General features: G+C 41.7%; 1 protein-coding gene across 2 annotated transcripts in view; it reads left to right on the top strand.

The window, feature by feature from the left end:
* LOC101173638 (5-hydroxytryptamine receptor 4) overlaps positions 1–15,889 on the top strand; it is a 180,681-nt gene that overhangs the window by 123,664 nt on the left and 41,128 nt on the right. For both annotated transcript variants that reach the window (XM_011480564.3, XM_011480562.3), the window contains exon 5: positions 14,219–14,372. In XM_011480564.3, coding sequence (XP_011478866.1) covers positions 14,219–14,372 — 154 coding nt within the window. The remainder of the gene's footprint in view (positions 1–14,218; positions 14,373–15,889) is intronic.

Here is a 15,889-nt window from a genome sequence, read left to right as displayed (position 1 = left end):
AAGCAGAGCTCCATCTTGCTGAAGCCATCATTCTCTTCTGGGGTGCATCTCATTTAGGTGATGGATTCTTGTGCTTTAGAAACATGGTCAACACTTTGTTAAATATGTGAAATATCTGTGTGAGTTTCCTGCTGCGACAACATTCACATCCTGTTTTTTTTTTTTCTGAGCCAACTCAAGGGGAGTTTGAGTGACGCTTCATTAACTGCTGGTCTAATCCTGCAGTTTTACGTAAGCACTCACTGTCAGACTCTTTTCGCCTGTCTCAAAAGAGGCAGACATGATAGCTCTCTGGAAAATCTGACACCAGTAATTACAGACGCATGCTCTGCAAGCGAGAAAACGGCAAAAACGCTGCAACTGAGTTTTCTATTCTTTAAGTTTGACCCATCAGTGTCTGTAATTGGAAGGAACAGAGGTATTCTGATTCAAGGTGTTTTATAACATGTCATTTTAACACGTTGTTCTGAAGCAAAGTGACACCTGAGAGAGGATTAATGAAGATGCAACAACAGGAAGTGGACTAAGCAGGAAAGACGCACACAGGCTGGCCTGATGGCTGGAAAGCAGGGCTGTGTGGGGTTATGGAGGCAGCAGCAGAAGGATAAAGCTGCAGGCCAGAGGACGCCATCAACGTCGTGGCCGTGGTGCAGCGGTAGGGCGGTCGACCCATGATCGTAAGATTGCAGGTTTGATTCCCGCCTTGCACGGCCATGAGTCGAAGTGTCCTTGGGCTAGACACTGAACTCCACCTTGCCTCTGGTGGGAGGTTGGCGCCAGTGTTCGGCAGCGGAGCCGCCACCAGTGTGTGAATGGGTCTGTGACTGTAAAGCGCTTTGGGCCTTGTTGGTAGAAAAGCGCTATATAAGTATACGCCATTTACCATTTACCATGAAAACACCGTTCCTCTGTGCTGCTGCTGCTGCACTTGTCATCCTCACTTCAACTAAACTGAGGCCTCGTTTGTTTGTTTTTCTGTGATGGAAGCAGAATGTTTGATTTCAGCATAGAGGCATCCACCTTCCCTTGGATGAGATACAGTTTGCATCCAGTCTTTGCAAAACGTGTTTTTCACCAACTGCAGTTTCAAATTGTCGGGAACGTCTATTATCATCATCATCATCTTCTTCTTTTTTCTTGTTCCACTCGTTACGGTTCAGGGCTGGAGTTTGAAGCTGCAGTGACTGTCAGGCCACAGACACAGAACGTCCATTCATTCAAACAAAACTCCAAATTTATAAGTATTATTGCAAAAACAAAACAACTTCTTGTTCTTAGTATTAGACATAAAAGGTGACGTATTTCTGAGAAATACTACTTTTTAATTAGAATTTGTGCAAGACAAAAAAATTGTCTGTGTTTAGATTATAATTGTTGGATTAAAAGCCAAATTTTAATTAAGATGTGACTTCTAGGAAAAGACTAAAAACAAATCTCTGTCTCTTTGTCTGTAACATAACCATGCAAAAGCAGCTGTGCAGATGCAACTGTGCAGCTGTAGCTCAGCTGATGCAGCTGTGCAGACAAAACCATACAGAGGCAGCCATGCAGATGCAACTAAGCATCTGCAGATGCAGATGCTTAGTTGCATCTGCATCTGCAGATGCAACTAAGCATCTGCAGATGCAGATGCAAAGCTACGCAGATGCAGCCGTGGAGCTGTAGCTGTGCAGATTCAACTTATAGCCCAAGAAAAACTTAAACCTGCAGTCGTTTCAGGCCAACATAGTTATTCGAGCCAAACTTTGCCTTTTTCATTTTGTTTGTAAAGAACCTAAAACCTAGATTTTATTACTTATATGTTATTTATTAATACTTTTGGTATACACACAATCAAACTGTTGATGTTCAAAACTTTCCCTTTTTTTTTTAAATTGATCAAATTAAACCTGACAGGATTCATCAACATTGTGTCAGATAAAAAAATAAATAAATATGAAAAAAAAGTTGAAGTGAGAAAAATGCTGAAGTTAAAGACAGAGAAGTTTGCTTCAATCCAATAAAGTGTGATGGAGGAGGACAGAGGAGTTTATTGCCTGTCCTGCTGAAGGTAGAAATGGCAAAAAAATACAGAATTTTCTGATTCTTCCACTGAACTCACTTCCTTGAAACTGCAAAGGTCTTTTTTCTGAACATCTTTAACCCTTGTGCTATCCTAGGCACTTTACCATTGGGAGTGGGGTCATCTAGACCCACTAGACAGTGCTCTGAACCTTTTTTTTCAATGATTTGTGATCTTCACTGGTGTCCATGGATTACATGAAATCTTTCCACCTTTATCCACCTTTGTCATGGTAGGGAGAACACGTCAATGGAAGGGGGGGGGGGGTCATAGGATAGCACAAGGGTTACAGGAGGTTCTGATCTTTTCCAGCTCTTTTATAATCCATAAAACTGAGGAACACAGAACCTTTCCTTGTAGAATTTTCTGGACTTTTTTTGTGTCATGCAGCACCTGAAGCTTTTCATCTTGGTGGGAGGAATGCACTTTTTAAAGAACCCCATGTGCACGTGCGTGCGCATGTAGGAGGCTGCTTCTGCGGTTCCCTCCTGGTTGGCGCAGAGCAAACCTGTCAGTCATCTCGTCACCTGAGCGGCGCTGGCAGATCTGCGGTTCAAAGATCTTGTCTCTTGACGGCTCTGCCGGTTTTTCATTTTGGCTGTCAGCGAGCTCCGCTTCAGCCGAGAGAAGACGGCCTTTAACCGGAGGCCTGACCTCTGCTGCTGTTTGGCAGCAAAGTGAAGCTGCAGCAGAATGAAAGCAGCACATCATGCGGTTAAACAAACACGCCGTCCGCGATCTGCACGCCGTTTCCGCACAGATGCATGCAGCATGTGTTTACAGTCTGTTTGCCATCTGCTGTCGGGTTTGTCTGCAGATCGTGGAGAAAGAAGCGTTGATGAGGATCATTTCACTCCTAAGTCTTCATTTTTCTTTGCGAGCTTCCGCTCTTTTCCAGCTATTTGCATGTCTTTCTCTACTCTTTGTATCCCTTCTGAAAAGCGTCTCCTTCCCTTTTTCAAACAGTGAATTCAGTGGCGTCTCTGTGCCAAACCAAGTATCTCAGGAGACACTTTTCCTGCTTAAAAACAAACTTATTTCAAAATATTCAGTAATCTGAATCACGGTTCATTTTGTAAATGACAGCAAAATGTTTTTTACTTTTCCCCTCATGAACTGTGAAAGCCTCACATTTTCTACAGACAAAGAGTTCAGTTTCCAATCTTGAATCTTACCATTTATTGATTAAGTGGGATCATCATGCAGAAGAATGCAAGAAGACCTGTCTGCAGAGGACAAGATGGCGCCTGGACATCATTAGCCGCAACCGGACTGGTTCAGAAAGATCCTAACAGTTACGCGTTTTCCCTTTTTTAAGCTCTGATAAAAGTTTTTACTACTCTGAACACTTTTATTAATGCCAACTTACAGAAGACATCACTTTTTTTTTTAGCTCATATTGTTCACTTAAACTTCATTTTGCACTAGTGACCATAACTCCTATCATTTCCTCACATGATCCAAGCCTTGACAGGGTTCAAGTTATCACCCTTGTTCCTCCCATTCAGGCTTTAGTAATAACCAGGCCTGCCGCTTAGACTGTCAAAAATGAAACGCGCTCTTTGACTGTTCATGCAACCGACGTGAATCTGTCGATTCTGATCCAGAGAAAAGGGGCGAAAAGCAACTCTTGCCTTTTGTAAAGCGTTGCAAAACAGCACTTTTCTCCGCAAAAGATTCCCTGTGAAGTGTTGCATATCAGCACGAAGCTTCAGAATCTGCTGGAATTTACGTTGATTGCGTAGACGGTGAAAGAATGTAAACCCTGGAGCTGAATCTCTGGTGCTAAAGGGTTGAAAGTGGAACAAATTCTGAAGAAGGCGCTGCGAGCCCGAGGAGCCTTAAAGCTGGGGCGCTGCCTAAAAGGTGTGGAACTTCGGCTCCCGCCAAAAGTTGTGTCATTTACTCTTCCGGCCGCTAATGTCAGGAACCATAGTGTTGTCTGCCGCCAGGTCCCCCCTCCAAGAATGATGTTACTCCCCTTCAGTTGCGCCCCCTACAGGTCAGATTTAGTTTGACATCCCAAGATGAAACAAGGTTTCACTGTTTGTAAAATTACCTTTTTTTATTTTTTTATTTTCCAAATGAACGGTCTTCTTTGAGGTAATTAATAACATTTACCAATACTAGGACTTTTATTTTTTTGATGCGAACGTTTCATTTCTCACTGAAGACGCTGTCAAACTGCTTTCAGGCGACAGTTCAGAGATGCAGGTGGAAAAAGTCATCTGCAGCACTTCTGCAGAAAGCAGAGGACGAGGGCTGTTGTTGTCATTTGTAGCCTCCAGCATCCAAAATGAACCAGATTTATGGGAAGAGACCAAGTCAAGAAAAACACAGAGCAGGAGGGAAAACAACATATCTCCGTCGTATATAATAAATCTTTGATGGGAAGCATCTGTTGGCTGCATCACCGAAAGAGAAAGTATAAACAGAGACGAAGCAGCAACAGGCCTCGGAAAAAAACAAGAACTCTTTTCTGTTCACACTAAGAACATTTTTCCAGTTTCTTGATTATAAAAATTGTGCACACATGTTTCAAACACTCTGACTGTATTTAAGATGGAAAAACGATCACTTCCATTGATTGGAGACCCCCTCCAAGCAGCCTTCACACCTTCAGACCTAGCTATCGCCCGAGCAGAGTTTCCTCACAGCGGTCTTCCTGACTCGAACCAAACTTTTATTTTTGCCAAAGCCCATTGTGATGCTGTCAGGAAAATATGTCCAAAAGGAAAAAAATGTCTTTTTGGAAGCTGCCCGTTTGTGCAAAGACCTGTAAAGACCCTTTTATGTCGTCTGCTCTGCTCAGCAGGTTCACATGCAGAGCAGTGGGGGGGGTCGTCTCCCAGTCGTACTTGACCGCTGAGATATTCATGCGCCATAAAGCTTTTATCAATCAAACATAGCTTTTTTACACCAAAACTTTGATTGTGTAGTTTTGCAAATCTTGACCTTTTAAAAAGTCGTTAAAATCAACTAAAATGTCCAAAAAAGAAAATCCGAAAGCAGCTAAATAAAGAATTATTTTCACATAATGAAAATTTTTCTCATTTTTTTGTTTTTTTGTTTTGTTGAGATTAAAACCCAGAGCTTGTTGGATTAAAGCTGCACCTCCGTTCTTCACTTCTGCTTCATAGCTGCATGAGCCAAATTCGTGAAAAAAACAAACAAAAAAACTTTTTTCCACATGGTGGCTTCTGTGTTGGTTTTATCTCCATAGCAACCATTTCCTTTGTTAGTCCTGTGAGGGTGTTGGACAGGTTTCTGTCATTTTTAGAAGAATCAGCAAAAGTCAAATGTGTTATTTCCTTGGCAACTGAGATTTTTGTTTACCACAACCAAATTCCTAGTATGTTTATATCGTATGTAATTCCACTTCATTCAGCTTGAACCAACTATTTATGTATTAGATTTTTACAATATTTCAGCACAAAACATGTGTTAGCAACAGGGGATTTTTGCGAGACAGATAAAAATCTTTAGGAGTTTAAATTTGCAGAAGGTACTAAAGGGGAGTTGTTTTGGAAAATTCAAGACTGCAACCTCCACCCGAGGTCAAAGGTCAACAAAACTCCATTGTTGTAAACTTATGCTAGTGGCGTGTATGTGAAAACGTCACAAAAAAAAATTTTTGTTGTTTTTTTTTTGGGCTATACTGTGCAAAAAATGTTAAAGTCGCCAAATGTCTTACTTTGCTATAAAAAGGCCCCCAAGCTGTAGGTCCTGCCGCCATCCCATAATAATTCTAATACTTCCTCTGGATATCCCCATGTTTTGTTTTTTGTTAGTGAATTTTGAAATATTTTTTTGAGCCTTATTAGAGATATTTTTTAATGTTTTCTCCCGCTGTGATGTCATCATTGTTGGGGGGAGGTGGGGGGTTCACCACGTCTAAAATGGTGCATGAAAATTCTGGTGAGTTTGTGACGGTGAGGAAATGTTAAAAAACTGCAGGAAATAATCAGAACAGTAAATATATATGTTTAAGAATTTAGAAATTGTCGGAGCTGTACAAAAAAATAAAATAAACTAGAGCATCGAGATCCTGAGTTTGATCAAAAACATGTTTAAAGAAACTCAGCAGTACATTTAATAGTTAGTAATTAGTAGTTAATGTTACCAAGAAAAACAGATTTTGAAACGCTGTGTACCATTCTTTACTTGATGGCTGTTAGTTGCTGGTAGAAAAGCTGCATATCAGTGAATCAAAATGTACTTTTCCTTGCTGTTGGACAGAAATGACGGGGGGGGGGGGGCAAATATCTAAAGCAGGAGTAAAAAAAGTCCAAAAGTAACTAACTGACGTGAAGTGAAACTGACAGAAAAAGCATCCGTTGCCTCTGGTGTGTTCCCGGCTCATACCACCCAGGAGGAGAAAGGGGGCCGGCCTGAAAGAAAGAGGAGGAAACGGCAAAGAAAATGAACAAGATTGGGGACAACAAGTGAGCAGCTGTGTGATGAAGCGTCGTATTCATCTCGCGTGTGCTGAAGAAACTGAAAAGGGCTGAATGGCGATGAATTACAGCTAAAAATAGCTGGATCGCCATGAGGAGGATGCATTCAGTGACACAGCTAACTCGCTCACACGAGAGGCAAGAGCTGCCTTAAAAGGAGCAGAAATAACATTTTACGCTCTTTGCTTTGTTGTTGCTTTTTTTCCAATTGTTTAAAAAGTCATCTGGTTTTTTAAAAAAAAAGCACAATTTTTATATTTAACGTCAGTGGAATCTATTTTTTCCCTCATATTTGAACAAAATTAATCCGATTGTTAGTGTGTTTGTCCTCTGAGATTGTAACCAACAGTTTCCGGATAGAACTTTGTTGACGGCTGGGTAGCTCGGTCGGTAAGGTGCAGGAGTCCAGGGTTCCATTCCCGGAGGGGGATAAACAATGGTACTGGGTCAATTACCATATCAATGGCGAGCAATGAACATCACCCAGTGAGGGTCCTTAGGCAAGACCCTTAACGCTACTGCCTCCCGAGCGCGGCTAGGCTGCAGCTCACGGCTCCCCCAGGGATGGGTCAAATGTGGAGAAGAATTTCCCCATTGTGGGATAAATAAAGTACCAATTATTATTATTATTATTATAGCAGATCGATTCCAGGGGGAATACATTCAAATGCAGCACAAGAGGAAAAACGGGCGACGTGTACAGTGTCTGTCCAGTCCAAGGACAAAGATTACAGTCACAGCACAATCATGACTCATTATTCTAAAAGCCGATGATGGTAAAGAGGATTTGTGTTCTGAAAGTTAATGTAATTTTTTGCTTCTCTCTCATTTTCTTATTCCTTAACTTGCAGTAAGTCCAGAAATCGTCTTTTAACCAGTAAAAAATCAACGAGACCTGCTTATTTTAAAGAACAAACTAAAAAGGTTTAAACACTTTGGGACGGCGGGAACTCTTTTGGGTGTGTTTTAAAGGTTTGTGCAAACAAAACAAGAGCTTCAGTTGGTTCTTTCTTGACAGAATTTCTATCTGTTGCACCGAGCAAAAATGATAACTGTCGGGGAGCCAGTCAAAGTTTCATTAACACAGGATCATCATTATTTGCAGTACAATACCTATGACACCACAGCAACCGTGCAGAAAAAAAATCACAATCGATGCAAAACCAATAATAAAAAAAATTTAACATGCAAGAAAACTGTGATGCACAGCACACTCGGTCAGATATATGCTGGGCTTATAAAAAAATAATGTCCAGTATAAAATGAGGGAAGTGACTTTAACAAAAAAGTAACAAACAAAACAGAGAAGAAGTAGTCCCCTTCTGCACTTGATTAGTCAATCATGCCAAATGTGAGGAGCGGACAAACAAAACCAAAACCTTAAACAGGACAGCAGGGCGCAGTATTCCAACACTAAAACAGAAGAAGCACCATTTTAAACATTTGATAAAAAAATAATGTACCCATTGTTTAAAATATACCTCTGCTGTGATAAGAGTGTATATACATGGTGCGTTACGAAACCTTACGCCCAGTCCATAAAAAATCTACCGTGATCCTGTCATAAAAAACATCAAGCACTGCTTAAAAACATCATCCACAGGTAAGGAAAGAAGCAGTCTTACCGCACAACTAAGCCGCTCCGAGAGCTAACCGGCTTTCTCACAGGAAACTAGCTCCATGGCAACCACACATCAACTTCCTTTTTATACCCTCTGCACCGTGGATATAGCGATAGCCTCAGGTGCCTCCCATTACATCTCTATAAATTGGTTTCCATTTGCACAGCTAAGGAATAAAAAGCTTTTAGTTTGAGGATCCAAGTATCTGCATATTTGCAGACGATGTAGTTCTTTTTGATGTCTTTGACCTATAATCTCCACAAAAAAAAAAAAAAATCCTAATGGAAAAAAAAAACAAAGATCTGATTGCGATTAAAGATGTATGTGAATTCGGCCAGGAAACACGGCAAGGAGGAGATTGATTGACAAGGTCAACAGCCAATCAGATCGCAGAACATAATGTGCTTAAAAAAAAGGGAGCTTGCGAAATAGCACAAAAGCAAATGAGTGACGCTGCGAGACTGCGAAAGGGGACACAAAATAGTGAGGGACAACTATCTACATTTGTACAAACAGTATTTGCTCTAAAATGGTAACATTTTATTTTGTAGATGCCCTGAACCAAAGGCACACATTAGTGATCATTTGCGGTAGAAAAGAACCACGCCTCCAATGATTGGTCCACTCCGCTCTCTGCAAGATGAGCAACCACTTCCAACAAAAGGTCTACATAAACGCCTAAACGCGTGTATCGGACTTACGCATTCAAAGCATTCAAGCATTGTGATCTTGATTCAGATGGCGTCCTTTTTCATTCCCAGACAAAGCAGCAAGGCCTCTCCAACAGTAGGTGGCGGACGTGCGCTAGTATCAGCTAGCGACAGTTCAGGGTGAACCCCATGCTAAAGGCGTGTTCAGAACCCGTGTTCAGCACATTCTAGAACATGCGACACACAGCCTATAGAGAGGTGTTCAGTCTAAAGACCTTTGGACATGTCCTCCCATCATCACTGAATGAAGAAACTTGGACAAAAAACTCAAACCAAAGCTGAGCCCAAGACGGGAATCAAACGTGACATCAGAACCAAGAGCAACAACACAATCTAAACAACAGAACAAGACAACCAAACACAAAAGCCAGCAAACATGAGCCCAGTGATGGAGATGTCAGGGAAACAGACCGCTGATCCCCGCGCAGCGCTCAGGACTCGACCCGTGTGGATGTTTGGAGTGGAGCTGCAGCCATCTGCTTCCAAAAAAACCCGTCCTTCAACAGCATGGGAACCCAAAGCTGCAGCCACGATCCGCTGGTCTCAGATACCAGCTCTCAAATAAATATTGTCAGCAAAAAAATGCCAGAAATAAACAGAAAGCGATGGTTTGCAGATCAAAGTCAGTTGGGGGGGGTTTAACTGGTTTGTGGTGGGGGCACGCTGCCATTCAATGGAGCCGTTTCTGCTTCCAATCTCTGGAAGTGGGTCTCTGCGCCTCCACCGACTCTTCGGGACGCCCTGGTTCCAGCAAACTGCACCGGCGCAGAGGATGAGAGGACATTTGTGTTGAGCTCCACATCCATTTGCAACATTTCAACACAGCTGCTTCAGGAATTCAAATCGAAAAAGGGCCTCTTGACCTTTTTTTTTTCTTTAATGCCAGAGCACATGGAGACCACACACCCACTCCAGATTACCCAGGGCGGGGAAATGCCACGCACTGCCAGACGGTAACACAAACGTTGAGTCAGATTTAAGGTTTCAATTCAGGTTCACTCAACGGTTTTCAGTCACATGAAAAAAAAGGAGCCATTTCTACACTAGAAACAGGAAGTAAACATCTTGATGAGCTTTCTTTGGGATTATAACGCATTTTTAATCATAGCAGGAGCCTTCGCACTGAAGGTAAAAGTCATTTTGTAATTAATCAGGGTTATTATGCAAAAATGATCCCATTTGACTGAGAAATGAGCTCAAAAGCTAATCAGAACGAAGCAAAAACATGTTAAATTAAAAGCTTGTCTCACATTTGCTTATTTTTTGGGATCGGGATTTACTTTTTCAGTTTTTCTGTTGGTCATCAAATTGTGTGCATATTTTTAAGACATCTAAACACGGAGAAACGCTCTAAGGCGGTTCTGACCTCAATGAAGGTCGCCATCGTTAAAGCGTCCTTAAAAACTCCTCAGAGATTGGAGCTGCAGACGTGTTTTGGGTCAGATACTGCAGATAGTACTATGTTTTTTAAAATACATTTATACCACGGTCCAGGTGAATTCTCGATTCCGATTGGCTGCTGGGTGAGCTTTAAAAAGTGATAACCACACCTAAAACAGTAGTTCCGGTCACATGTTTTAAATCTTCTGTATCACTGCGCCGGCTTCCTTAAAAACAACCTTTAGCTTCATCATCTGGACAAAAACAAGCAGTTAGAGGAGAACTTTCTCTCTCAACTGATGCTTTATTTAACCCATCAGCATAGATATATAGCTTTATATTGCCGGACCTTATATTATATTATTTTATTATTATATTATTTATTATGAATAGAAATAGAAACTGAAGGGAAAACCTGGGTTGATAGTGGAAAGGACTCTTTTGGTGATCTGTCCACATCAGGGATCAACCCAGTAATGATTGCAGAGGGTGTCACCATGGGACACCCTCTGATCAAAGCAAGCAGCCAGCCCAGGGAGGTCCCACTGTTATGACCCCCGTTCCCCCTAGAAGGTCGGTCCCTGTATGAAGGATCCTCCTGAGGAAAAAGCTGGAGTTAAAACACAATCTATAAGAGTAAAAAAGTAGAGATTAACGAGCAAATACGTTAAAACCCTGGATTGTATTAAACGTATATAGTCCCAAAAAAACAATAAACAACATAAATAAAACATTTAACCTATTGCTATTTTTACTATTTTCATTGTTTTTAATGTGTGTGTGTTTTATAAGTGTGAGCAGACCTATTCTATTCGATTCGATTCTATTCTATTTGAAGAAAATGGTGAAAATAAATTGCTTTTTAAATTTCACCTAGAAGCAGATATAAAGGTAGGTGTGAAGCTGCCTTTAAAACTGTCTTGGTGGTACTGAGGTTTTCTGGCAGGCGGTTCCACAGGCCAGGACTCTAATAACTGAATGATGATGTGGTTCTAAAACCTGCGACTTATGACTTCTCCACACTGCTTATGTTACCATTTTATATTAATAAATGACGTCCCCGTCATGTTTGAGTCAGCTGGCTCTTCACCACAGCCAGAGCTGTAGCTGCAGCTGCTGTAGCAGCATCAGACCCCCGTCATGACGCTACAGCTTTTAATGTGAATGTTAACTGGGTTTAAAACAAACAACAAGATGATCCAGAACTCCACATGATATGATGGAACCAAATTATTTCCAGTTTTTGGGTGAGTTCTACTTTGGCAAGAAGTCTTAGAAATATCTGCTCTGCAAAACTGCATCTTTCCGGGCTCCTTTTTTTTTTTTTCTTTAGGAGCAACACACAAAACTGAAAATGTCCCATCCCTCTTCCTCTTTTAGTCTTCCTCTCTTTCGTCTCTCCTTTATGCCGCTGCTCCCTCCATTCACAGTGTTTCCTCTTCAACTTTGCAATCCCATTCACTGCGTTCAGGATATCGCGGCGTGACAGCAGGCCGGGTGTTCCCGCTGTCCCGTCTGATATCAAGTCTGTGCACACAAACGCACAGAAGCTGGTGACTAATCGCATTACAGTGTGTTTGTGTAGACTTGAAAGGGAGTTACACTTTTTCCTTTTTTAGGGTTTTAGTCCAGACTTTGTCATTTTAGAATTAGATACAGAAATAAAAAGATGAGTTAAATATATTTTAAAACCTTTTTTTAAATGTATTTTTGTCCTAAGAGGTGGCTTTTTTTTTTAGAAACAGTTTTATTTCATCCAGGTGACATTGTCTTGAAGTTGATTGACGGCATTTGGAAGTATTCTCTCTTTATGAAGTGCTTCAACGCTTCAAAGAAAAAAGCCCTACTGCCGTCATTCAACTTCAAGCCATTATTTGGTTTTTAGGAGTGTTGATGGAAGTTACCTAACCCCCAGACGAACCTGTGCCTCCGGGCCACATGGAGCTCCTGCACCTCTCCATTGGCGCTTTCTGGTTGTGTTCTACTATTTTTATTGTGCTTTTAATGTCTATTTTTAACCTTTGTTTTGTAAAGTGTCCTTGGGTTTCTTGAAAGGCGCTTTAAATAAAATGGATTATTATTATTATTATTAACAAAATAAGCTGTTTTTAAAGTAAGTTTTTGATTTTAAGGCGTTATCTTGAGAGAATTCCAGGATTTTAAGTTCGCCTTGTGATCATAAACAATTCATCAAGGGTCGCTTTGGTTTAATTTTGGTTCATTAAGTTTACAAATATATAGCTGAGGTGCAGCAATAACAGTAAAGGAAATTGTGTAAAGATTACCTTAATCCCTGCTGACATTACTTCTGCTAAATCCGGAATTCTTCCCCTCTGGCTTCTCCCTACATCCACATGTAGCCTAACCTCCTAGGTTTTTTTTAAAGAGGGAACCAAGGCTTTGTGGTTCCTGCAGTGGGAAATCCACCTGCAGACCCCTGCTCTAGTCCATAATACCTTCTCCAAACCAAAGCCCTCACTTTGGATTAATCTCAGGTCCATCTTCTTACCTATCTTGATCTGCTGTGAGCTTTGCTTTGCATGCCGTTCATTCTCCCAGATTCCACCTGGTGGGACTAATCATTGTCATTTATCCCACCTGTGAGCCGCCGTATTTGACTGACAGCTGATCAAACTCTTTGCCAGTTTGTTGTGCCATAGCTCCCATTTCAGCAGTTCACAGGTTTCTTAGTTTTTGCTTGTCTGGTTTTGTTTTACCCCTTCTCTCTCCTTGGTTCAGATTTAGTCTGTCGTCTTTGTGTATCAATCTGCCTTTTCTGCCTCTGAGTTTTTCCTTTTGGATTACGAATGTTGGATTTGTTTGCCTCCCCCGACCGGATTCCTCCTCGTTCCATCGTGCTCCTCCTCCAGTGGGACATCCATCTTTGTTACTAAGAAGTTTCAGCTTAAGAAGAGACTGGAGTAAAACCGTTTTCTTCGTTTCTTCTTTTAGGCCCCCAATGAAACTGGTGATGCATGTAACACACACACACACATACATACATATATATATATGTTCTTGTGTGGGCTTTTCATGTGGGTTGTCCTACCCAGGTCCTTAAATGATCCTGCAGACCTTCTGGATGACAAACAGTTGAAATGTTGGGGGGGGGGTTGATGATCAGAATCATTCAGGTTTACTCTTTTGATTTAACTTGACTACAGAATCTGATAATTGTGATTTTGGAGGTTTTAACATGTTCATGTGGCATTTTTCCAACAAAAGAGAACATATTAAAATTGGGTGGGTTGAAAGTTAGCAGGAGAGAGAGTAAAAAAAGGGATGACGGGAAGTGTGTGCAGGCTTAGTCCTTTCCAGCGATCCCACCCACAAATTAATTTCTGACGAACTCCTGCTGCTCTGCAGAAACTATGTCCCAGAAAACAACATTTTTTTTAATGTTGGTTAAAAGCAACATCATCATAGTTCAAAGACCACCAGGAACGCTTTAAAAACCGATCAAAGAGGGTCAGAGTGGGACTTTAAATCTGTTACTTGTTAGCTAATGGATTAACATTTGTTGGTGGAATCTAAGTTAAGGGTAAAAAGTTAAACTGCTTATGATATTCTTATTGCAGAGCAGATAAACGTATTTGCAGTCTGTGATTTTAAATGTGTTGCATCAAATGTTTTCTTATAATGACAAATATTTGACCAAGATTTTACAAAAGGACCACAAAGTGTAAAAAAAAAAGAACGAATGTTTAAACTTATTACTACATGCTTTTATTTCGTTATTATTCATGAATTTTTGCAAACTTTGCCCAGAAAATCCAACCGACAGATTTTTCACTGGGTCATCTTCAACTTAAGACTCCTATCTATAAATCATATGACATTCATGTTCTGTTCTGGAGTTCCTTTTCTTCCTTGTTGCTTTGTGATGTTGTGAGTTGGCTCCTCAGCGTGATGTCTGCCGTCACGGACAGCAGACGGGCTTCTCGCGCGGTTGAGCACCTGCTCACCTTAACAATGGTCTCTCTGCAGGTACTACGCTATCTGCTGCCAGCCTCTGGTCTACCGGAACAAAATGACGCCCATGCGAGTGGCTTTAATGATGGGTGGCTGCTGGGTCATTCCCACGTTCATCTCCTTCCTGCCCATCATGCAGGGCTGGAACAGCATCGGCATCGACCACGTGGTGAGTCCGCCAGCTCTGTTAAATAAGGTTTGGTGACGGTCTGGAGAGGTTTTGCTGCAGAATAACTTTAAACAAAAATGAAACTAGTGCAGCAGCGAGTCTTCCCTCCTGCATGATGCGCTCACACACGGGGAGACGAACTGTAGTGTGGAGGAGCATTGTTTACTGCATGGAGGGAAATCTTCCTGTGTTGCTATGGAAACAACGTCAACATGTTAAACACAAGGAAAGATAAAGCAAACTGCAACCACAGTCAGGAAATCCCACAGATGCTTCCTCTTAGGCTAAAACTGGGATGAAGTTCCATCTGCATCAGTATTGTTTGGGAAGTACAGAAGAATTTTTTGAATTACTTTATTTTTTGGCTTAATTATCAACTTTAAATGAAACTGAGATCATTACACGAATGTAATAGAATAGAATAGAATTCCTTATTGTCATCAAATAAGGAGCATGGCGACCATCGTGTTATGCTACGGTCACAATACAACTGCCACCATGCGATGGGGAGGTTTCAGCAGAATCTTCAAGATTAGCTGCTGCTGCCTGATTTCTTGAAAAATCATTGTTGAGGTCATAAATGTAGATGGCAGCAGTTATGCGGGGATGACGCACGTCATCATGAAGTCGGGCAACAGCTAAGGAGCAGCAGCTCTCGTTGGACGATGTGTACATGTCTCCCGACGACGGCCATCTATAGAAAGTGCCGCCAGCTGCAACCTGCCCGGTAGCCGGAGGTTAAGTAAAATATCTATACACTGTCCGGGCAAGACTCTGCGCTGCACAATGTTCTGTCATCTTCATATTCTTCTCAGCATCAACGCGATTCGTCAAGACGCAGTCATACGGAGCTGCTGTGGTGCTATTATGAATTTTGTGCAACATCAGTGCCGTCTCCCCATTTGGATCCACAATGGGCGGCTTCGCCAGATTGTCGTCCGGTCATCCCCGGTCCCCTGGCCCATGTCGACAGCCATCATTGAGGCGCCCGCGCTGTTACCATATGATTTCTAACAATCGGTCGATATCAGAGGAACGGCAGCGCGAGGGCAGGAGGGCGGCTGGAGGATGGCGGTCTAAAATCAGCTAAACAGACGATTTTGGGGAACCTTGGAGACCGTCCCATCAGACAATTATCACCTCACCTCACTGCCACCTCACGACCTCGAAATTTGTCTGGGCGGCTACTGACCAGTCCGGTAACCATAAAATTTTTACTTTTTCTTAAAATCTCCAATTGCCGCCCTGCAGCACGAACAAAATGACATTTTCACCCATTGGTATTTTGGGAAATGTGACCGTAGTCTTAGGGTGCATCTGGAGTCATAAGAATAAAAGACAATTTTTAAAAAATGGAAATAAAAGCAGTATTTACACACTATGTAAATATGTATAGTTACAAATGTCATTGTGTTTGGTTTGCTTCGTCTAGGATCCTGATGGGTCCTAACTGTTTTTGCGTCTGTTGGTTGTGGCTTTGTGGGATCTATATCAATGTCTCCTTCCTGATGGCAGAA

Source organism: Oryzias latipes, chromosome 10, assembly GCF_002234675.1.
Source record: "Oryzias latipes chromosome 10, ASM223467v1".
Lineage (NCBI taxonomy): Eukaryota > Metazoa > Chordata > Actinopteri > Beloniformes > Adrianichthyidae > Oryzias > Oryzias latipes.
Note: the sequence above shows the minus strand (reverse complement) of the source record. Positions and strands in the feature narration are given on the sequence as shown.